We start from the raw sequence: 26,032 nt of genomic DNA, 5'->3' as shown, positions 1-26,032 counted from the left end.
GTATTATCCCTGTACTGTGACATCACTGTGTGTATTATCCCTGTACTGTGACATCACTGTGTGTATTATTCCTGTACTGTGACATCACTGTGTGTATTATCCCTGTACTGTGACATCACTGTGTGTATTATCCCCTGTACTGTGACATCACAGTGTGTATTATCCCTGTACTGTGACATCGCTCTGTGTATTATCCCTGTACTGTGACATCAGTGTGTGTGTATTATCCCCTGTACTGTGACATCACAGTGTGTATTATCCCTGTACTGTGACATCACTGTGTGTATTATCCCTGTACTGTGACATCACTGTGTGTATTATCCCTGTACTGTGACATCACTGTGTGTGTTACCCCTGTACTGTGACATCACTGCGTGTATTATCCCTGTACTGTGACATCACTGTGTGTATTATTCCTGTACTGTGACATCACTGTGTGTATTATCCCTGTACTGTGACATCACTGTGTGTATTATCCCTGTACTGTGACATTACTGTGTGTATTATCCCTGTACTGTGACATCACTGTGTGTATTATCCCTGTACTGTGACATCACTGTGTGTATTATCCCTGTACTGTGACATCGCTGTGTGTATTATCCCTGTACTGTGACATCGCTGTGTGTATTATCTCTGTACTGTGACATCGCTGTGTGTATTATCCCTGTACTGTGACATCGCTGTGTGTATTATCCCTGTACTGTGACATCACTGTGTGTATTATCCCTGTACTGTGACATCGCTGTGTGTATTATCCCTGTACTGTGACATCGCTGTGTGTATTATCCCTGTACTGTGACATCACTGTGTGTATTATCCCTGTACTGTGACATCACTGTGTGTATTATCCCTGTACTGTGACATCACTGTGTGTATTATCCCTGTACTGTGACATCACTGTGTATTATCCCTGTACTGTGACATCACTGTGTGTATTATCCCTGTACTGTGACATCACTGTGTGTATTATCCCTGTACTGTGACATCACTGTGTGTATTATCCCTGTACTGTGACATCACTGTGTGTATTATCCCTGTACTGTGACATCACTGTGTGTATTATCCCTGTACTGTGTGTATTTTTTTAGAGTGGCACAAGGTGATAGTAGTGGGCGAGGGATTGATACCCCCCGTGTTCACACGCCAGAGATTAACATGGTACCTTGACGTTTGAAGGGCCTGGCCAGTAGAGTCCTGCACCAATAGAAGTCTCCTGGTACCTTGATGGTTAAGGAGCCTGGCTGCTAAGGTTACGACCCTTGGCTCCTATCATCTGGGGCCACTCCTTGCAAGGATCGGCCTCTATCTACAACACTGTTCACACTCTGTGCCTCCGGCCACACACACGCCATCTTGCCTTCTGTCTCCTCTCTGTTGCCTCAAAGCACCCTCTGTATGCGACCTTCACGACCGATCGATACACATCTGTAACATTCGCTTAAAAGGCCTTCACTGACTCTTTCTAGAATGAACCGTCACTTTCCCTCTCAGTTGACAACTCCCAGGGTGGGCTAGTCCCAACACTTAACTACTTCTTGCCCTATTGTCCAGCAACTTCCTTACTAAACATCCTAATATCAATACTATACATTACAAGTCACATGACACAATATTTACAAAAGACACAAGACATTATTCACACGATGCAACATAACAATCCATTGTTGCGATTGGTGTCTTCAGGGATAGGACCGCGATGGTTATTGTCCACCACTCTCACATTATTACTGTTTATTATCCAGATTCTGATCTATAAATCCTTTCCCCTATTACCCCGTCCGCAGAATATCCTCGCAGGGTAATAAAATGCTCGGCGGCCGCTCCTCGCTCCCCTCTCCCCTCCGGCTGTGGTATATTGGACGTGTGTTTCCAGGAATTTAGGTTTTACGAAATGTTCTATTCATTCACTTCAGCGCATTGTTGTTCAAAGTTCATGCCATTCTCCTTTAATTTCCCTTTTAAGTCAGGAGAACATGACATGTCTTTGATTAAAAATGCAGAAGACAATTCTGGTGCTGAGGAGAAAAAAGAAAATCGCATTTTATCCTGCGGATGCGCAGTAAAAGCAGCAGAACTCGGTTATATTGTGCTATATAAACCTTCAGGGGGTTAAAGGAAGCCCCCCTACAAATGGACCTGCTGCCCATACAACATACAACTTACCCCACCCCTCTTCCAAAACAATAACTATCTCAATTAATTGTATTCAGTGATTGTGCTGTAAAAATCTATACACAGTGAGCTCCCCCTAGTGGTGGCTGTATAAGGCTATGTTCGCACGTTGCGTTTTTTTCCGCGTTTCTGCAGCGTTTTTAGCAGCAGCGTTTTTGATTGCCAGCAAAGTCTATGGGAAAAGCAGAAATCCTGTCTGCACTTTGCTTTTTTTTCTGCAGCGTTTAATTTGCATATTTGTGGTCAAAAACCATGCTGAAAAAGAAGCAGCATGTCAGTTGTTTTTGCCATTTCTGCAGCGTTTCCTTAACATTGGAGTCAATGAGAAATGACAAAACGCGACCAAAATCACAATTCCTGCGTTTTTCATGCTTTTTACCTGCTTTTCCACTGCGTTTTTGGCTCCAAAAACGCATGCTTTTCTGGACAAAATTTAATGGGTTCTAATGTTCCTTTACACACACAATAACCGAAAATTTAAATGTTAAAAAATTAGAAAATTCACCTATTTTTCTGATAAAATATGCATAACCACTATTTTCTCATTAAAAATGATAATTTCCCATATAGTTTTATAAAAAGTTAATTTTATACTTTTTTTTTTCTCTTTTTTCATTCTTTTTGACTAATTCAACTTTATTTCTCAGTGTCTTGATCTCAAAAACGCATCTGCAGACACGCAGGTGAAAACGCAGGTAAAAAGCGCCAAAAACGCACTAAAAACGCATGCGTTTTTAGCGCTAAAAAATGGTCAAAAGCCATTTGGTCAAAAACCAAGGGAAGGAAAACGTGCAGAATAAACTGCAGGTACTCCGACGCAACGTGCGCACATAGCCTAAACCTGTATGTAGTGAGCTCCTTCTAGTGGTGGCTGTATAAATCTGTATACAGTGAGCTCCTCCTAGTGGTGGCTGTATAACTCTGTATGCAGTGAGCTCCCCCTAGTGATGGCTGTATAAATCTGTATGTAGTGAGCTCCCCCTAGTGATGGCTGTATAAATCTGTATGTAGTGAGCTCCCCCTAGTGGTGGCTGTATAAATCTGTATGTTGTAAGCTCCCCCTAGTGATGGCTGTATAAATCTGTATGTAGTGAGCTCCTCCTAGTGATGGCTGTATATATCTGTATGTAGTGAGCTCCTCCTAGTGATGGCTGTATAAATCTGTATGTAGTGAGCTCCCCCTAGTGATGGCTGTATAAATCTGTATGTAGTGAGCTCCCCCTAGTGATGGCTGTATATATCTGTATGTAGTGAGCTCCTCCTAGTGATGGCTGTATAAATCTGTATGTAGTGAGCTCCCCCTAGTGATGGCTGTATAAATCTGTATGTAGTGAGCTCCCCCTAGCGATGGCTGTATAAATCTGTATGTAGTGAGCTCCTCCTAGTGGTAGCTCTATAAATCTGTATGTAGTTGAGTTCCTCCTAGTGGTGGCTGTATAAATCTGTATGTAGTGAGCTCCCCCTAGTGGTGGCTGTATAAATCTGTATGTAGTGAGCTCCCCCTAGTGGTGGCTGTATAAATCTGTATATAGTGAGCTCCCCCTAGTGGTGGCTGTATAAATCTGTATACAGTGAGCTCCCCCTGGTGGTGGCTGTATAAACCTGTATGCAGTGAGCTCCCCCTAGTGGTGGCTGTATAAACCTGTATGCAGTGAGCTCCACCTAGTGGTGGCTGTATAAATCTGTATGCAGTGAGCTCCTCCTAGTGGTGGCTGTATAAACCTGTATGCAGTGAGCTCCCCCTAGTGGTGGCTGTATAAACCTGTATGCAGTGAGCTCCCCCTAGTGGTGGCTGTATAAACCTGTATGCAGTGAGCTCCCCCTAGTGGTGGCTGTATAAACCTGTATGCATAAGCAAGCATTGTTGACCTTAGGGAGATCAACATATCCACTGCGGAGACACCATCACGTGTTTCTCAACGCAGTGATTCTAGAGCAACGCCCCCTGGGAAGTATGCAAATAAGAAAGCCGCGGAGACACCATCACGTGTTTCTCAACGCTGCCAGGAAACTAGCCAGGTCTTTCACCGGGAAGGAACAGTCTCCAGTCAAGGAGACCACCTATACCAAACATGGTTGATCTCCCTAAGGTCAACAATGCTTACTTAAGTAGTCTTTTACTAGGCATTGCCCCCACTAGCCAGATTCCTACTCCACACTGATGAGGGGCAAATACCCCGAAACGGCTGTCTGTGGATGGATACCATGTTTGGTATAGGTGGTCTCCTTGACTGGAGACTGCCCCCTTCCCGTGGTTGTTCCTTCCCGGTGAAAGACCTGGCTAGTTTCCTGGCAGCGTTGAGAAACACGTGATGGTGTCTCCGCGGCTTTCTTATTTTTAAATCTGTATGCAGTGAGCTCCCCCTAGTGGTGGCTGAATAAATCTGTATACAGTGAGCTCCTCCTAGTAGTAGCTGTATAAACCTGTATACAGTGAGCTCCTTCTAGTGGTGGCTGTATAATTCTGTATGTAGTGAGCTCCCTCTAGTGGTGGCTGTATAAATCTGTATGTAGTGAGCTCCCCCTAGTGGTGGCTGTATAAACCTGTATACAGTGAGCTCCTTCTAGTGGTGGCTGTATAAATCTGTATGTAGTGAGCTCCCTCTAGTGGTGGCTGTATAAATCTGTATGTAGTGAGCTCCCCCTAGTGGTGGCTGTATAAACCTGTATACAGTGAGCTTCTTCTAGTGGTGGCTGTATAAATCTGTATGTAGTGAGCTCCCTCTAGTGGAGGCTGTATAAATCTGTATGTAGTGAGCTCCCCCTAGTGGTGGCTGTATAAATCTGTATGTAGTGAGCTCCCCCTAGTGGTGGCTGTATAAATCTGTATGTAGTGAGCTCCCCCTAGTGGTGGCTGTATAAAGCTGTATGCATTGAGCTCCCCCTAGTGGTGGCTGTATAAACCTGTATACAGTGAGCTTCTTCTAGTGGTGGCTGTATAAATCTGTATGTAGTGAGCTCCCTCTAGTGGAGGCTGTATAAATCTGTATGTAGTGAGCTCCCCCTAGTGGTGGCTGTATAAATCTGTATGTAGTGAGCTCCCCCTAGTGGTGGCTGTATAAAGCTGTATGCATTGAGCTCCCTCTAGTGGTGGCTGTATAAAGCTGTATGTAGTGAGCTCCCCCTAGTGGTGGCTGTATAAATCTGTATGTAGTGAGCTCCCCCTAGTGGAGGCTGTATAAATCTGTATGTAGTGAGCTCCCCCTAGTGGTGGCTGGCAGCAGACTGTAGGAAATAATTTATTAACTTAGAAAAGCAAAACTTTCCTATGCTTTCTCGGGAATACCACTAGGTAAATTTTTTTTCCTGAATTATAAGAATGTTGATTTAATGGATTTATTTTGAATCCCATATATTAGTAATATGGAAGAAATTTTAGCAATTAGCATCCGCCTGATGTGGCTTTATCTTTTTTCAGCATCAAAGTGGTAGAACATGATCATTTCTATAGGGGAGTGTAGTGGGCATCCTCTCTGCAGAAGTCCCTGTGCGGGGAGGGGGCGAGTTGTGACATCACCTATTGTGAATGGTGGATCCTGTGATTGTTATATAGAAATGATACATTGCAATCTTGTCTGTGATGATAATGAGACTGCTGAGGAGTGATCCCTACAGAACAGGAAGTGTCAGCCTATTATAAGGCTCAGTGTGAAAACCGCAAGATTTCAGGATTTTTTTTTATTTCATATATGATATGTAATATCATAACTATCCCTCTATCCATCCATCCATCCATCCTTCCGTCCACCCATCCATCCCTCTATCTCTCTACCCTGTGCCACATTCTGAATCACAATCTTTAGTAAATTCTAGTTTTCATTTCTAATTAGCGTTTTAATTACTTTATTTAAATGTCACATATGACTGTTAAAATCCCCCCCACAAATAACTATTGTAATGCTCACACTGATCACTTCCACTGTCAATCATTGTACAGGAGGAGGAGGTGAGCTGTGACATTATTCATTGTACATGGTGGATCCTGTTTTATCTAGTGCATATTGAGGTGTTATAACGTTATTGTACAGGAGGAGAAGGTGAGCTGTGACATCACCTATTCCAAATAGTGGATCCTGTGTTATCTACTGTATATAGAGGTGTTATCAATCATTGTACAGGAGGGGGAAGAGGTGAGTTGTGACATCACTTTTTTTGTGAATGGTGGATCCTGTGTTATCAACTGAATATAGACGTGTCATGAGTGATTGTACAGGAGGTGGAGGTGAGCTGTGACATTATTCATTGTACATGGTGGATCCTGTTTTATCTAGTGTATATTGAGTTGTTATACGTCATTGTACAGGAGGAGAAGGTAAGCTGTGACATCATCTTTTCCGAGTAGTGGATCCTGTGTTATCTACTATATATATGTGTTATCAATCATTGTACAGGAGGGGGAAGAGGTGAGCTGTGATATCACCTATTGTGAATACTGGATCCTGTGTTATCTACTGTATATAGAGGTGTAATCAGTCAATGTGCAGGAGGGGGCAGAGGTGAGCTGTGATATCACTTATTGTGAATGCTGGACCCTGGTTTACTTACTGTATATAGAGATGTAAGATTCTGATTTTTTTTTAGAGTTTTATGGAAAATAAATACATTATCATTTTAAAGGGCCTCAGTCAGCACAGACTGATCAATGCAAGCACCGGCGCTCGGTGCATCGTGGTGCGGCCAAACATTTCAGCGCACCTTCCCATCTGCTTATTTCCCCTCTATCTCCCCTCCCCCTCTTCTTTGATTGACAGCTCTGGTTTTATAGACCAGCCGGTGGGAGGGTGCACTGACATGTTTGGCCCCGCCAGGGTGCACCGAGCTCCTGTACTGGGATTGATCAGTCATCTTGTGCTATCAGACCCTTTAAAAAGTATATATTTAATAGAACACGTGTGTGATTTTCGGAGGACACATCCCTTTAAGCTGTTGTGCATTCATCCTGGCGCCTCGGTTCTGGATTGCGGCTCTGATCCGCGCTCCCCTGCGCTCTGTGATGACAGCTTCTCCTGACTTTGCATGTAGATTAACAGAGGTAATTTACATAAGAAGTGAGAACAGAAGCCATTCACTGCACCTTTACCTCCAGAGCTGTCAGCACACCTATACCCTGACTTATCGGGGGGGAAGGGGTGTGCAGGGGCCCCAGAACCCGTCTGGAATATAATATATACTGCAACGCAGCAACAAATACACCTCAAACAAGATTTGTATTAATCTCCGCAGCCGTGCAGATGAAATGAGACTTCAGTGGGATTAGTGCAGTGTAATAACCCAGCTGTCAAGACACAGATCGGACCCAACGCTAGACTTGTCCTGCTTTCCTGCACACAGGAACCGGAGCCGGGAAATGCCAAATATTCCAGGAGACCCCCTCCCCAAATATAAGGACAAATATAAGCCACACGGTGGCTCAGTGTTTAGCTCTGCAGTCTTGGGGTGGCTCAGTGGTGAGCTCTGCAGTCTTGGGGTGGCTCAGTGGTTTGCACTGCAGTCCTGTGGTGGCTCTGTGGTTAGTACTGTAGTCTTGTTGTGGCTCAGTGGTTAGCTCTGTAGTCCTGTGGTGGCTCAGTGGTTAGTACTGCAGTCTTGTGGTGGCTCATTGTCTAACTCTGCAGTCTTGTTGTGGCTTAGTGGTTAGCACTGCAGTCTTGTGGCTCAGTGGTTAGCACTGCAGTCTCGGTGTGGCTCAGTAAGCACTGCAGTCTTGTGGTGGCTCAGTGGTTAGCACTGCAGTCTTGTGGCGGCTCAGTGGTTAGCTTTGCAGTCTTGTGGTGGCTCAGTGGTTAGCACTTCAGTCTTGTGGAGGCTCAGTGGTTAGCACTGCAGGCTTGTGGTGGCTCAGTGGTTAGCACTGCAGGCTTGTGGTGGCTCAGTGGTTAGCACTGCAGGCTTGTGGTGGCTCAGTGGTTAGCACTGCAGGCTTGTGGTGGCTCAGTGGTTAGCACTGCAGGCTTGTGGTGGCTCAGTGGTTAGCACTGCAGGCTTGTGGTGGCTCAGTGGTTAGCACTGCAGGCTTGCAGCGCTGGGGTCCTGGGTTCAATTCCCACCCAGGACACCATCTGCAAGGAGTTTGTATGTTCTCCCCGTGTTTGCGTGGGTTTCCTCCGGGTTCTCCAATTTCCTCCCACACTCTAAAGACATACAGATAGGGACTCTAGATTGTGAGCCCCAATGGGGACAGTGTTGCCAATGTATGTAAAGCGCTGTGGAATTAATAGCGCTATATAAATGAATAAAATTATTATTATTATTATATTACTACTATACTATTACTCACCAGGGATAAATAGAAAAATGCTGCTAAAAATAAAGCTTAAAGCGCACCAACCATCAGGATTTTCCTATATACCCTAAAGCCAGTGCTATACTGGCACTATCATACTGATTCTATACATACCTTTAGTTGTGAGATCGGATGTATAGGTTTTGAAACCCAAGCAAGTAAAGTTTGTAAAATCAGTAGCTTTTTGACAGCAGCTGATAGCTGGGGGGGTATTCATAGTTATCCCCTCCCCCTTTCTGGTCACATGGGTATGACATCAGCACAGGTCCTTTTAGTCACAAAATAAATCGATTCTATAATAGAATTAGCATAAATAACAGGGGGAGGGGATAACTATGAATAACACCCCCCCCCAGCTATCAGCTGCTGTCAAAAAGCTACTGATTTTACAAACTTTACTTGCTTGGGTTTCAAAACCTTTACATCCTAGCTGACAACTAAATAATAGCGCACGTTTCGATCTCTTGTTCGGGGGGAAGGGGGGCGTTTTTCTTGGGCACCTCTAACCACTATGGGTGAGTGAATGATTGTGACGGTCTGTGCGTTTAGTGGGTTTGACGAAGAGCTCATCCCTCCCATTCCCTATTTAGGGCCCAGCACTAGGGATACCTAGGGTCGTGTATCCTACTTGGCGCATAGATGCGAAACTTATCTAGAAGGCTGATTGACCTCAGGGACCAATGGTAGGTTTGGTCATGGGTCACCATCACCCCCTTCCCTAGATGCAGGGGTCCCCTTCCCTTCCTTTTTGCCGCTCTCTTGGTACCTCCCACTACCTAGCATGACAGACACTTATTTATGTCACGGTGAGCATTTTTGCTTAGTTGATTTTGTGTCCAAGCTAAGAACATCTGTCTGGGGTTACTACTTTAATTTCCCCAAGAAATAGCGCCACCCCTAGTCACAGGTTATAGGTGGTATTGGGTGGCACTGCAGTCTTGTGGCTCAGTGGTTAGCACTGCAGTCTTGTGGTGGCTCAGTGGTTAGCACCGCAGTCTTGCAGCACTGGGGTCCTTGGTCCAAATCCCACCAAGGACACCATCTGCAAGGAGTTTGTATGTTCTCCCCGTGTTTGCGTGGGTTTTCTCCGGGTTCTCCGGTTTCCTCCCACAATTCAAAAATATACTGATAGGGACCTTAGATTGTGAGCCCCAATGGTGACAGTGTTGCTGATGTATGTAAAGCGCTGTGGAATTAATAGCGCTATATAAATGAATAAATATTATTATATTATTAGTATTACAGCTCAAAATATCTACATGATACCCTTATTATAGTCAAAGGGGAATATCTCTAGTCCTATAATTCCTGATCCACGTCTACGCTATATATTCTGGTATACCGGGATGTTAGGGTCTCTGGATACATAGACAGTTTGCCCCAGTGTAAAAAATGCACTTTCTACGTATGTGACCCTCATCTCTACAAGCCAAATTACGATAAATTAAAGGGTAATTCCACTCTCTACAGCATTTCACAGTTTGAATCTACCCAAAAATTGGAATAACTTCACAAATACTTTTCTTTATCATTTTTGTATACATTTCATGTTCTTCCCCATCATTTTCTGCATTCGCCTCCATTGCTGCTTTCAAAGTTCCCTTGGAAGACCTAAGAAATGGACAGCAGTCTGGCCCCTCCCAGACATGTGACCAAGCGATTTAGCTCTGATTGGCTGGCCAAGCTTCTATGCTAACAATCATTCTGCAGAATGTTGACTTCAGCTATGAATGGAGAAGAGAATATGGACAGCCCCTTTAAGGGCTTCAGTAATTTTCCGCAAACATCCCGCTCAGGTGCCAGATCTGAAGCTTTCTGTGTCTGTTTCGTCTTTCGGCTTAGCTCTGCCGTATAATTCATGTGTCACAGCCGTCAATTGCGTTTGTCATTTTTCAGCGTTAATATGTATTTATCCGCTTGAAAGCTGCGGAGGACAATATCTGTATACCTTCTGGTGTGTTCCTGTTTAGTAATAATCCCGAGAAAGCAGTGACAATAGTTTATAAGAAAATATCACATTTATAGTCAGGGTACAAATGTGATACTTTCATTTTAATATCCAGGGTTATCACAATTTTTCCATTATGTGCGGACTGAAATCACCAAAAATTAGGACCCCTAACTTCTAATGGATCACTCTGGAGGACCTGACCGGTTCAGAGAGAGATCATTGATTTCAAAGGGTGTAATACATCATTTCTCCTGTGGTGGCGCTGTAGAGAATTTGCCCATTTACTACCAGGTTTTCTCACAGATCACAGAAGATCGCTAGAGATCCCAGCAGTAGGATACTCCCTGATAAGAAAGGCTTCTAATAAAAGAAAGTTCAGAGCGGAGTACCCCTTTATGCAGAAAGGATTGGTGACAACCAACACACCATTCCATACAGAATAATGGGCCCCACATTGCTCTCCATACAGAATAATGGGCCCCACATAGCCCTCCATACAAAATAATGGGCCCCACATAGCCCTCCATACAAAATAATGGACCCCACATAGCCCTCCAGACAGAATAATGGGCCCCACATAGCCCTCCATACAGAATAATGGGCCCCACATAGCCCTCCATACAGAATAATGGGCCCCACATAGCCCTCCATACAAAATAATGGGCCCCACATAGTCCTCCATACAGAATAATGGGCCCCACATAGTCCTCCATACAGAATAATGGCCCCACATAGCCCTCCAGACAGAATAATGGGCCCCACATAGCCCTCCATACAGAATAATGGGCCCCACATAGCCCTCCATACAAAATAATGGGCCCCACATAGTCCTCCATACAGAATAATGGGCCCCACATAGTCCTCCATACAGTATAATGGGCCCCACATAGTCCTCCATACAGTATAATGGGCCCCACATAGTCCTCCATACAGAATAATGGGCCCCACATAGCCCTCCATACAGAATAATGGGCCCCACATAGCCCTCCATACAGAATAATGAGCCCCACATAGCCCTCAATACAGAATAACGGGCCCCACATAGCCCTCCATACAGAATAATGGGCCCCACATAGCCCTCCATACAGAATAACGAGCCCCACATAGCCCTCCATACAGAATAACGGGCCCCATATGGTCCTCCATACAGAATAATGGGCCCCACATAGCCCTCCATACAGAATAATGGGCCCCACATAGTCCTCCATACAGAATAATGGGCCCCACCTAGCCCTCTATACAGAATAATGGGCCACACATAGCCCTCCATACAGAATAATGGGCCTCACATAGTCCTCCATACAGAATAATGGGCCCCACATAGTCCTCCATACAGAATAATGGGCCCCACATAGTCCTCCATACAGAATAATGGGCCCCACATAGTCCTCCATACAGAATAATGGGCCCCACATAGCCCTCCATACAGAATAATGGGCCCCACATAGTCCTCCATACAGAATAATGGGCCCCACATAGCCCTCCATACAGAATAATGGGCCCCACATAGCCCTCCATACAGAATAATGGGCCCCACATAGCCCTCCATACAGAATAATGGGCCCCACATAGCCCTCCATACAGAATAATGAGCCCCACATAGCCCTCAATACAGAATAACGGGCCCCACATAGCCCTCCATACAGAATAATGGGCCCCACATAGCCCTCCATACAGAATAACGAGCCCCACATAGCCCTCCATACAGAATAACGGGCCCCACATGGTCCTCCATACAGAATAATGGGCCCCACATAGCCCTCCATACAGAATAATGGGCCCCACATAGTCCTCCATACAGAATAATGGGCCCCACATAGCCCTCTATACAGAATAATGGGCCACACATAGCCCTCCATACAGAATAATGGGCCCCACATAGTCCTCCATACAGAATAATGGGCCCCACATAGCCCTCCATACAGAATAATGGGCCCCACATAGTCCTCCATACAGAATAATGGGCCCCACATAGCCCTCCATACAGAATAATGGGCCCCACATAGCCCTCCATACAGAATAATGGGCCCCACATAGCCCTCCATACAGAATAATGGGCCCCACATAGCCCTCCATACAGAATAATGAGCCCCACATAGCCCTCAATACAGAATAACGGGCCCCACATAGCCCTCCATACAGAATAATGGGCCCCACATAGCCCTCCATACAGAATAACGAGCCCCACATAGCCCTCCATACAGAATAACGGGCCCCACATGGTTCTCCATACAGAATAATGGGCCCCACATAGCCCTCCATACAGAATAATGGGCCCCACATAGCCCTCCATACAGAATAATGGGCCCCACATAGCCCTCTATACAGAATAATGGGCCACACATAGCCCTCCATACAGAATAATGGGCCTCACATAGTCCTCCATACAGAATAACGGGCCCCACATAGTCCTCCATACAGAATAATGGGCCCCACATAGCCCTCCATACAGAATAATGGGCCCCACATAGTCCTCCATACAGAATAATGGGCCTCACATAGCCCTCCATACAGAATAATGAGCCCCACATAGCCCTCAATACAGAATAACGGGCCCCACATAGCCCTCCATACAGAATAATGGGCCCCACATAGCCCTCCATACAGAATAACGAGCCCCACATAGCCCTCCATACAGAATAACGGGCCCCACATGGTCCTCCATACAGAATAATGGGCCCCACATAGCCCTCCATACAGAATAATGGGCCCCACATAGCCCTCCATACAGAATAATGAGCCCCACATAGCCCTCAATACAGAATAACGGGCCCCACATAGCCCTCCATACAGAATAATGGGCCCCACATAGCCCTCCATACAGAATAACGAGCCCCACATAGCCCTCCATACAGAATAACGGGCCCCACATGGTTCTCCATACAGAATAATGGGCCCCACATAGCCCTCCATACAGAATAATGGGCCCCACATAGCCCTCCATACAGAATAATGGGCCCCACATAGCCCTCTATACAGAATAATGGGCCACACATAGCCCTCCATACAGAATAATGGGCCTCACATAGTCCTCCATACAGAATAATGGGCCCCACATAGTCCTCCATACAGAATAATGGGCCCCACATAGCCCTCCATACAGAATAATGGGCCCCACATAGTCCTCCATACAGAATAATGGGCCCCACATAGCCCTCCATACAGAATAATGGGCCCCACATAGTCCTCCATACAGAATAATGGGCCCCACATAGCCCTACATACAGAATAATGGGCCCCACATAGCCCTCCATACAGAATAATGGGCCCCACATAGCCCTCCATACAGAATAATGGGCCCCACATAGCCCTCCATACAGAATAATGGGCCCCACATAGCCCTCCATACAGAATAATGGGCCCCACATAGCCCTCCATACAGAATAACGGGCCCCACATAGCCCTCCATACAGAATAATGGGCCCCACATAGCCCTCCATACAGAATAACGAGCCCCACATAGCCCTCCATACAGAATAACGGGCCCCACATGGTCCTCCATACAGAATAATGGGCCCCACATAGCCCTCCATACAGAATAATGGGCCCCACATAGTCCTCCATACAGAATAATGGGCCTCACATAGCCCTCCATACAGAATAATGAGCCCCACATAGCCCTCAATACAGAATAACGGGCCCCACATAGCCCTCCATACAGAATAATGGGCCCCACATAGCCCTCCATACAGAATAACGAGCCCCACATAGCCCTCCATACAGAATAACGGGCCCCACATGGTCCTCCATACAGAATAATGGGCCCCACATAGCCCTCCATACAGAATAATGGGCCCCACATAGCCCTCCATACAGAATAATGGGCCCCACCTAGCCCTCTATACAGAATAATGGGCCACACATAGCCCTCCATACAGAATAATGGGCCTCACATAGTCCTCCATACAGAATAATGGGCCCCACATAGTCCTCCATACAGAATAATGGGCCCCACATAGCCCTCCATACAGAATAATGGGCCCCACATAGCCCTCCATACAGAATAATGGCCCCACATAGCCCTCCATACAGAATAATGGGGCCCACATAGTTCTCCATACAGAATAATGGACCCCACATAGTCCTCCATACAGAATAATGGCCCCACATAGTCCTCCATACAGAATAATGGGCCCCACATAGCCCTCCATACAGAATAATGGGCCCCACATAGCCCTCCATACAGAATAATGGGCCCCACATAGCCCTCCATACAGAATAATGGACCCCACATAGTCCTCCATACAGAATAATGGGCCCCACATAGCCCTCCATACAGAATAATGGGCCCCACATAGCCCTCCATACAGAATAATGGGCCCCACATAGCCCTCCATACAGAATAATGGGCCCCACATAGCCCTCCATACAGAATAATGGGCCCCACATAGCCCTCCATACAGAATAATGGGCCCCACATAGCCCTCCATACAGAATAATGGGCCCCACCTAGCCCTCTATACAGAATAATGGGCCACACATAGCCCTCCATACAGAATAATGGGCCTCACATAGTCCTCCATACAGAATAATGGGCCCCACATAGTCCTCCATACAGAATAATGGGCCCCACATAGCCCTCCATACAGAATAATGGGCCCCACATAGCCCTCCATACAGAATAATGGCCCCACATAGCCCTCCATACAGAATAATGGGGCCCACATAGTTCTCCATACAGAATAATGGGGCCCACATAGTCCTCCATACAGAATAATGGACCCACATAGTCCTCCATACAGAATAATGGGCCCCACATAGCCCTCCATACAGAATAATGGGCCCCACATAGCCCTCCATACAGAATAATGGGCCCCACATAGCCCTCCATACAGAATAATGGGCCCCACATAGCCCTCCATACAGAATAATGGGCCCCACATAGCCCTCCATACAGAATAATGGGCCCCACATAGCCCTCCATACAGAATAATGGGCCCCACATAGCCCTCCATACAGAATAATGGGCCCCACATAGCCCTCCATACAGAATAATGGGCCCCACCTAGCCCTCTATACAGAATAATGGGCCACACATAGCCCTCCATACAGAATAATGGGCCTCACATAGTCCTCCATACAGAATAATGGGCCCCACATAGTTCTCCATACAGAATAATGGACCCCACATAGTCCTCCATACAGAATAATGGGCCCACATAGTCCTCCATACAGAATAATGGGCCTCACATAGTTCTCCATACAGAATAATGGACCCCACATAGTCCTCCATACAGAATAATGGCCCCACATAGTCCTCCATACAGAATAATGGGCCCCACATAGCCCTCCATACAGAATAATGGCCCCACATAGTCCTCCATACAGAATAATGGGCCCCACATAGCCCTCCATACAGAATAATGGGCCCCACATAGCCCTCCATACAGAATAATGGGCCCCACATAGCCCTCCATACAGAATAATGGGCCCCACATAGCCCTCCATACAGAATAATGGGCCCCACATAGCCCTCCATACAGAATAATGGGCCCCACATAGCCCTCCATACAGAATAATGGGCCCCACCTAGCCCTCTATACAGAATAATGGGCCACACATAGCCCTCCATACAGAATAATGGGCCTCACATAGTCCTCCATACAGAATAATGGGCCCCACATAGTCCTCCATACAGAATAATGGGCCCCACATAGCCCTCCATACAGAATAATGGGCCCCACATAGCCCTCCATACAGAATAATGGCCCCACATAGCCCTCCATACAGAATAATGGGGCCCACATAGTTCTCCATACAGAATAATGGACCCCACATAGTCCTCCATACAGAATAATGGCCCCACATAGTCCTCCATACAGAATAATGGGCCCCACATAGCCCTCCATACAGAATAATGGGCCCCACATAGCCCTCCATACAGAATAATGGGCGCCACATAGTCCTCCATACAGAATAATGGACCCCACATAGTCCTCCATACAGAATAATGGACCCCACATAGTCCTCCATACAGAATAATGGACCCCACATAGTCCTCCATACAGAATAATGGCCCCACATAGTCCTCCATACAGAATAATGGGCCCCACATAGTCCTCCATACAGAATAATGGACCCCACATAGTCCTCCATACAGAATAATGGACCCCACATAGTCCTCCATACAGAATAATGGCCCCACATAGTCCTCCATACAGAATAATGGGCCCCACATAGTCCTCCATACAGAATAATGGGCCCCACATAGTCCTCCATACAGAATAATGGGCCCACATAGCCCTCCATACAGAATAATGGCCCCACATAGCCCTCCATACAGAATAATGGGCCCCACATAGCCCTCCATACAGAATAATGGGCCCCACATAGCCCTCCATACAGAATAATGGGCCCCACATAGCCCTCCATACAGAATAATGGGCCCACATAACGGGGCCCATTATCATGTGGTCACCCAGTTGAGAGTCCTAGATGACAATTCCTCTTCTTTCAGGAAGCAATTCCAGGATAGTATCACTACATATAACAAGGTAGATTGCCAGTCTAGTCAATCAACACAAGGTCTTGAGAGAAAACCCAAAATACAACATAATATAGTATCTAGTTTGAAGGAACCTGTCCACCGGGTCAAATATGTTCAGATTTTGGTTTTATTTTATTACCGCTGCTCCTCTGAGTATACTGTTGCTTTCGTTGTTTAAATCCGCTTTACGGTTCCAGAGATATGGGCTTTTATATTTACTGCTCATTTTTATGGTATTTACCAATGTGGGCGTGGCCTGTGTGTATCCTGTGACCACGCCCCTCTTAGTAAAGACCATAAAAGGTAGCACTAAATAAAAAGACAGAAAATAGAAAAAGTAGTTCAGCTCACCCTTCCTAAAGTCCAGGTCAGGATCGGTGTTGGTGCACGGAGCTGCCCTGGCCTCAGGCAGAATACAGACAAGGAAACTAAAGTATGATCTCCAGCACTTCAAAGAAGGTTAAAAATATTTATTGAGGTTCTATTAAAAAAGATCCATCGATCATGGAAACAGTGAGGGGGGACACATTAAGAGAAATCAGGGGTCACGGCACCTTGACCCCTGAGGAAAATTCTCTACAATCTAAAGAATTGAAACGTACGTAGGGTGTAATGGGGGCCTTCCCAAACGCCTGGATTGTCCATTGCATTTTCTACCCTATGGGTCTCTATGGGGCTTGTTACTAGGCACGCCACAAGCACTATCTTGTGGAGTAAAAACCACTTTATGTAGTGGATTCTTCGGGACTCTCCTGCATTCTGGACTAATAATTTTTGCACACCTATGCCAAATCATGTTATTGACTGTCCTTTAATGCATTTGTGTTTATATGGTTTTTGCACAAAATTAATTATATTAACCTGTAGGTCTGTCCTGGTGGTCCGCTCCCTTATGTTGTGGTTATGTACCATCTATTTTTATATATATGTGCCTTGTGAACCTCGGGAGACTTTGTATTATACATATACTAACAATAATCTTTCTGGCTCAGTCCTGGCGTTTTTGACTTTTAGAAAAAAGTTTTTATTGAAATTGTCACCAATTGTGAAATAAAATATGTACACTTGCACTTTAAAAACTCTGAATTCTTGTCTTAAATTGTTATGCTTATGAGTTTGTGCCACCCGAGGGATTTCTGTAGGTGCAGAACCCAGGGGAATTGTATTAGTATGGTCTTATGGAATCTCCTTCTAATACTGCTCATAGAATTGCAGAGTAAAGTCGTCAGTAGTTGGCGGGTTATAAATATAAGCCCCCATAGGGCCGTGCCCAGCTGGCAGCCTATCAGTCTTGAAATGCGTGGTTGACACAGTATCATGCATCGAATCATGTGTCCGTCCGTCTTCTGTACAGTATCCGGCCACAGAGGACGTAAGGACGAGGCTGTGGACTGAGAGCTCAAAACTAGGGCACCAAATGCCGGGGTGACTTGTAATACCCCCACCGTCCACTCTGGAGGGGGGGGGGGGCAGATTATCATCTACCATATGGGAAGAATTACATCACTGCTCCATCTAATATATAAAGTTGAGTGTATGTATGTATGTATGTGTATGTATGTATCTGTGTGTGTATGTATGTATGTACAGTGTATATATATATATATATATAATGTGTGTGTGTGTGTATATGTATGTACGTGTGAGTATGTCCACTAAAGGAATCCACACCGTCGCATTTACAATCACAAAATTTTGACATTTGACGTCATAGACTATGTTTTGAGGAAAAATATTAACCTCGCACTTTACAGTTATTCGCTAAAAAACCTGCCTCCATTAAAATTAATGGATCTGGAAGCCACAATGCAGCCAGAACTTCAGAAGACTGTTGGCGTGTCACAATGCAGCCAGGGAAAGAGACAGAGATTGACAGAGACACAGAGACAGACAGACAGAAAGGGAAAGAGACAGACAAGGAAAGAGACAGACAGAAACAGACAGGGAAAGAGACAGACAGGGAAAGAGACAGACAGAGACAGTCAGGGAAATAGAGAGAGACAGACAGGGAAAGAGACACCGGGAAAGAGACAGACAGACAGAGACAGGCAGACAAAGAGACAGACAAAGAGACAGACAGACAGGGAAAGAGACAGACAAGGAAAGAGATACAGAGACAGACAGGGAAAGAGACAGACAGGGGAAGAGAGAGAGAGACACAGACTCAGAGAGACACAGTTACTATAGTTACTATCCCAGGCAATGCTGGGTACTGCAGCTAGTGTATGTATGTATATATATATATATATATATATATATATATATATATATATATATATATATATATATATATATATATATATATATATATATATATATATATATATATATATATATATATGTATCTATTACATTGCGTAATACAATTTACATTTCTGTCCTTTTGTGGTCTAGGTGGCTCCATGGGTATCACTAACCTCTTCCAGCACTTGGGTACCAAGTGCCCCACGGGCAACAACAACCATGCCTGACCTCATTGTCTACGAATCCTTTAAAATGACCCCTGATTGAGACAAGGTCATAAAAATTGGGTCCAGGGTAAATTGGGATTAAGTTTGGCATTTAAGTTCATGGGCTCCTTACTATCCATGATAACCAGAATAACTTGGACAAATAAATTTGGGGGGCTCTGATCTCTCACTTTTATCACTGTTGTTGGCTCTTTCTGATCATGGATGCCGAGGACGACCCTATTGCCCTGCTGGGCAAATCGTGGGTGATACCTGGGTAGGGATAAATGGTACCCATTAATAATCTATCCCTAGACAAGTGGAGGTCCGACACCCGGCACCCAACACATGGCACCCCCCACCAATCAGCCATTTGCCGATGGATCAGATCAGCGCCTATTTCCCTCCCCCCTCCCCCCGTTTTAAAGGGATAGATGGCTGCCACATTCCCCATAAACTGGACTTCTTACTATTAGGCATTTTTTTAGTTTTGGATAGTGTTTATAGCAGGGATTTAGTGGAAAGGGATGAGGACAACCATCTGGAGCGACATTATCTCCCCCTCCGCAGGAGGGATCCTTTAAATCGCCACTTTTCGACTCCTTCCAAATTAGGGGTGACCTTCAAGTGCAGCGTCGCCTCCTTAGAATAGAAGGTCGGCTATTAAACATTTATAATGGTGTGTTTGTGTTTGCGGTGTCGTACGGAGGCTCCGTTTTTATCTCCTATAGAAGGTGAACGGATCTGGAAGTCAAAAAACACGAGAGATTGGAGAAAGCTTGATTAATCTGCGCAATGAAAAGAAGATTAAATACAGGGCGAATCTGTGACTTAGGCGACGCAAGGAGTTTTATTGTCTTCTTAACCCTTCCACGGCTCAAGCAAAAAATCCAAACAAACAAAAAAAAAACCAAAAAACTAAACATTCTTAAACCTGGTGGCTCCTAATTTATGATCTGACCCTATAGTGAAAAAAAAATGAAATAAAAAAAAAAAAGAAAAGACCTAAAATTCAAAGATTCTTAACCAGAAGCCAGTACAGAAACTTTCCCTGGATGTGATGGTAAGGATTGCAGTCTGTGCATTACATAGCATCTGAATGGACTGCTGAGGATTGTAGTCCGCCATGCAAAAAAAAAAAAGAATAATAATAACAATAAAAAATAAAATAAATATATAATAATAATAATAATAAAAATAAAATAATATATAATTATAATAATAAAATAAAAATAAAATAATAATAATTAAAAAAAAAAATCAATAATCACTGATATTTTTAATTTCCATGCTTTTGATACTGAATTGAATCCAAACAGTAAAGTGACGCCGATGGCACGCTCCCCGTGTGTAGCTGGACGCTGGCTGCGAAGCAGTTAACCCTTTCAAGCCGAGCAGAACTCCATAGCAATGCTCTGTTAGGTATCTCCCACACAGAAGCTAATATTAGAAAATATCCCACATAGAATCAACATAGAAACAGAACTGAGTTATTGTCAAAGTGATAGTCGAGATCCGAGCCCGCCTTGCTAGGTAGGTGGGACGGTACAGGGGAACTATGGGAGCACAGGTCCTAGGTAGGTGGGACGGTACAGGGGGACGATGGGAGCACAGTTCCTATGTAGGTGGGACGGTACAGGGGAACGATGAGAGCACAGGTCCTAGGTAGTTGGGACGATACAGGGGGACGATAGGAGCACGGGTCCTAGATAGGTGGGACGGTACAGGGGAACGATGAGAGCACAGGTCCTAGATAGGTGGGACGGTACAGGGAAATGATGAGAGCACAGGTCCTAGGTAGTTGGGACGGTACAGGGGGACAATGAGAGCACAAGTCCTAGATAGGTGGGACGGTACAGGGGGACGATGGGAGCACAGGTCCTAGGTAGGTGGGACGGTACAGGGGGGCGATGGGAGCACAGGTCCTAGGTAGGTGGGATGGTACAGGGGGACGATGGGAGCACAGGTCCTAGGTAGGTGGGTCGGTACAGGGGAACGATCAGAGCACAGGTCTTAGGTAGGTGGGACCGTACAGGGGGACGATGGGAGCACAGGTCCTAGGTAGGTGGGACGATAAAGGGGGACGATAGGAACACAGGTCTTAGGTTGGTGGGACAGTACAGGGGGATGATGGGAGGTCCTATGTAGGTGGGACAGTACAGGGGACGATGGGAACACAGGTCCTAGATAGGTGGGATGGTACAGGAGACGATGCGAGCACAGGTCTTAGGTAGGTGGGAAGTACAGGGGACAATGGGAGCACAGGTCCTAGTTAGAAGTTGATAGGAGTGTAGAATAAAGGACTCGTAAATGTTCAGTAAAAAGAGTGGTATTCTCGTGTGCACTGCTGAGAGTTGTAGTCTAAAGAGCAGAACACTCTCTCAATGCCATGGTTCACATATTACAACCTTGACCTCTTATATCATACCCATGATTAGTCAACCACGGCCTACAAGATCTACAAACCTCGACCAACAACTAAAGAGTTACGTAGTGTACAACCATGGACCTATGTACTCCATCAACTTGTGTCTGCGCAGCAGTGGTAGAACAACAGGGACTATGAACCTTTGAGAACCTGCAGAGATATAGCATCCTAGTCCTACCACACAACACCATAATGCTATCATACATGAGGCAATGAGTCAATGAAATCTACTATGATGATACCATACCTTCAAGGCAGCAGGTTCTCCATAATCCCGAGTGAGTCATCACCTCTTCGTTCTTCTTACTGGTTTCATTGTCATTGGTGGATTTCGCCTTACAGACCCCTCTCGAATACAGCCAATAATCCGTGCCCACCGCTATGGTCATCAGACTAAAAGCTGCAAAGGCCCCCACAGTGGTAATTAGCATCTGAACACCTCTGTCACACATCCTCATTCTTGGTCATGATAGTTGGGCTCCTTGCTTGAGAGGAACCTGGATGAAGTAAGGTCAAACAACGACTAAGATTGTACAATCCAGACTTGAGAACTTTTTTGGCAGGAGGAGAAGTTCACTGACCTTCAGAACCTCAAGTTTGATCCTTGGACTTGTCCTACGACCCTTTATCGGGAAGTTAAAAGTTATAATGTTGGACTTGTGACTTTGTTCTTGGATTCCGAGAAAGTTTCCTAGTATTCAGACTGAAGTAGATGCCAAATTGATCCCAACTACCAAGTTCATTCTTTTTTCGGTGGGGTAGGTGCATAGGCTGTGGTGCTGAAGGGACAGCTCATAACCAGACTCTGTGGTGCTGAAGGGATAGCTCATATCCAGACTCTGTGGTGCTGAAGGGATAGCTCATATCCAGACTCTGTGGTGCTGAAGGGATAGCTCATATCCAGACTTGGTGGTGCTGAAGGAACAGCTCATTTCCAGACTCCTTGATTCTGAAGGGACAGCTCATTTCCAGACTCCTTGATTCTGAAGGGACAGCTCATTTCCAGACTCCTTGGTGCTGAAGGGACAGCTCATGGTTGGGTTCAAGGAGCTGAAGGAAGAGCTCATAGCCGGGCTCAGTGGTGCTGAGAGGAAAGCTCATAGCTGGACTCAGTGGTGCTGAAAGGACAGCTCATAGCTCTGCGATCTTCTCCCGAGATGGTGCTGAAGGGAAAGCTCCTAGGTGGGTTCTGTGCCTCTGAAGGAAAGCTCCTTACTCGCTTTCTCATTCAGTCACTGCACAAATGTTCCGTCCGCCTTGTCCTTGTGCAAACCCAAATGACGCAAGAAATATTGGTGCATGATGGAAATCCGTAATAGCCCTATAGTAAGTTGGGAGCTGATGCTGAACAGGTTGCTCCTTCGTTCTCTCCAATCTCCTGGCATGTGTGGTGCCGGGGATGAGCAGCTTTACCCTCCAGCTAGGCAGGTTTTAGGAGGAAGAAAAAACCCACAATAGCATCAGCTACTGAACCTTGTTGCAATTCCTGTGCTCAGTACAAACGTGTTTGCGAATCGTGCATCCCATGGAGCGCGGGTTTGGGGCTTGCGAAGGTCTTGGGGTTTCCATGCAGACGTAACATAACGTAGGTTTAGGTGGGATCAACTTTTACAGTCTTCTTCAAGGCAGAGTTTTAATTCCAGTTTATGATTTAGGTCTTCGAAAGTCTCTTTGGACTGTAAACCTTCATCTCAATCCAAAAAGTGTAGAAGGTGGCAAGTGACACCTACCTGCTGCACCTCTTCTTGCCTTTAGGAGGTATTTTATCCACTTGTTACATAGTTGATAAGGTGGACATAGGTCCATCAAGTCCTACCGGTGATCCCATGGGCTCCTGACTTTCTATCCTCCGTCCTTCTCCTTTTCTCTCCTCGGCTCAGTCTTGGTGGCTCCAATCTCTGCCTGCACTCATCGCTTCCCTCTTCTGTGTCCTTCCATCCAGCCTCACATCTCCTGACCCTGTCTCTCTCTCTTTACTCCCCCCTCTCTGATATTTAGTATTACACAGCTATTCTCCAGATCTGGTATCCTCGCCCCTTACAACGCCACTCAGACTTTCATTATGCAAAAAAAAAAAAAAAAACCTGAAGTCTACTGATGCAGAGAGAATGAGACCCCGGAGAAGGCACATTTTTAAAGGGACAGCGTCCCTATTCTGATTGGGAATCTAATCATCCTAGGAGCAGCACACACCCGTCCAGTTTATAATTGCCCACATCTCATTCCAGAGCGGTGCCTGTCTGCTGTGCCGCTGCGAGGACTGGAAATGTCATTTGTAAAGCATGGCCATGCATCCTGTCAGCACATCTCCAGCTAGCTGCTCGCTATGCCATTAAATATAAGTAATGGCCAAATAGCAGCCATTATCCCCCAAAGTGGGAAAAACAAAGTGTCGTGTGTGTGCCTGTGTCATGTGGGTAATATCATGATCTGGGATTGTCCGTATGTTGCAATTGCAACTGCTAAATAGATAAAAATCACCCTCAAATACCCTTTAAGAGAATTACCCATCCTGTTCTCCCATTCATTGCCCTGATATAATAGCCAGAGTGTCCCTATGTAACATGGACAGACTGCTGATTTCTATGCATATTGTGTAGTGCTTTATTTCTCCTGCGGGGGAGCTGTAGACAAATTGAACAGGGACCTGAGCAGCATAACACCCTGAGATTATCCTTTTAATTGCTGGGGAATCTGAGCAGCATAACACCCCGAGATCATCTTTTTGATTGGTGGGGATCTCAGCAGCATAACACCCTGAGATCATCTTTTTGATTGCTGGGGGATCTCAGCAGCATAACACCCGGAGATCATCTTTTTGATTGCTGGGGATCTGAGCAGCATAACACCCTGAGATCATCTTTTTGATTGCTGGGGATCTGAGCAGCATAACACCCGGAGATCATCTTTTTGATTGCTGGGGGATCTGAGCAGCATAACACCCTGAGATCATCTTTTTGATTGCTGGGGACCTCAGCAGCATAACACCCTGAGATCATCTTTTTGATTGCTAAGGATCTCAGCAGCATAACACCCGGAGATCATCTTTTTGATTGCTGGGGGATCTGAGCAGCATAACACCCTGAGATCATCTTTTTGATTGCTAAGGATCTCAGCAGCATAACACCCTGAGATCATCTTTTTGATTGCTAAGGATCTCAGCAGCATAACACCCTGAGATCATCTTTTTGATTGCTGGGGGATCTGAGCAGCATAACACCCGGAGATCATCTTTTTGATTGCTAAGGATCTCAGCAGCATAACACCCGGAGATCATCTTTTTGATTGCTGGGGGATCTGAGCAGCATAACACCCTGAGATCATCTTTTTGATTGCTGGGGATCTCAGCAGCATAACACCCTGAGATCATCTTTTTGATTGCTGGGGGATCTGAGCAGCATAACACCCGGAGATCATCTTTTTGATTGCTAAGGATCTCAGCAGCATAACACCCGGAGATCATCTTTTTGATTGCTGGGGGATCTGAGCAGCATAACACCCTGAGATCATCTTTTTGATTGCTGGGGATCTCAGCAGCATAACACCCTGAGATCATCTTTTTGATTGCTGGGGGATCTCAGCAGCATAACACCCGGAGATCATCTCTGTCATTTCTGGGGCATCTCAAAAGCATAACACCCTGAGATCATTTATTTGATTGCTTGGGGAACTTAGCAGCATAACACCCTGAGATCATTTATTTGATTGCTGGAGGAGCTCAGCAGCATAACACCCTGAGATCATCTTATTAATTGCTGGGGGATCTGTTGTGAATGTCATCCGAGTGGGTGCTGGTGTGGAGCTCCCTCTGGAATGGTAATGAAGCTGAGTCTGAATCTGTGACTCAGACAGGTGTTGCAGTTAATTGGGAATTCAGGAAGTCCTATTGCAAATCATGGACAGACTGTTGATTTCTATGTATATTGTGTAATGCTTTATTTCTCCTGCGGGGGAGCTGTAGGGAAATTGAACAGGGATCTGAGCACCCTGAGATCATCTTTTTGATTGCTGGGAGATCTCAGCAGCATAACACCCGGAGATCATCTTTTTGATTGCTGGGGGATTTGAGCAGCATAACACCCTGAAATCATCATTTTGATTGCTGGAGAATCTCAGCAGCATAACGCCCCGAGATCATCTTTTTCATTTTTGGGGGATCTCAGCAGCATAACACCCTGAGATCATCTTTTTGATTGCTGGGGGATCTCAGCAGCATAACACCCTGAGATCATCTATTTAATTGCTGGGGGAAAAAACAAAA

General features: G+C 45.5%; 1 protein-coding gene across 1 annotated transcript in view; it reads right to left on the bottom strand.

Annotated features, from left to right (window-relative positions):
- The window catches only part of CACNG3 (calcium voltage-gated channel auxiliary subunit gamma 3), a 111,006-nt gene extending 87,182 nt beyond the window's left edge, over positions 1-23,824 (bottom strand). Inside the window, exons 1-2 of the mRNA XM_075318131.1 lie at positions 22,353-23,824; positions 22,019-22,268 (exon numbers count right to left, since the gene is read on the bottom strand). Coding sequence (XP_075174246.1) covers positions 22,019-22,229 — 211 coding nt within the window. The 5' untranslated portion in view covers positions 22,230-22,268; positions 22,353-23,824. The remainder of the gene's footprint in view (positions 1-22,018; positions 22,269-22,352) is intronic.
- Between the last annotated feature and the right edge of the window lie 2,208 nt (positions 23,825-26,032).

Source organism: Anomaloglossus baeobatrachus, chromosome 7 (genome assembly GCF_048569485.1).
Source record: "Anomaloglossus baeobatrachus isolate aAnoBae1 chromosome 7, aAnoBae1.hap1, whole genome shotgun sequence".
Lineage (NCBI taxonomy): Eukaryota > Metazoa > Chordata > Amphibia > Anura > Aromobatidae > Anomaloglossus > Anomaloglossus baeobatrachus.
Note: the sequence above shows the minus strand (reverse complement) of the source record. Positions and strands in the feature narration are given on the sequence as shown.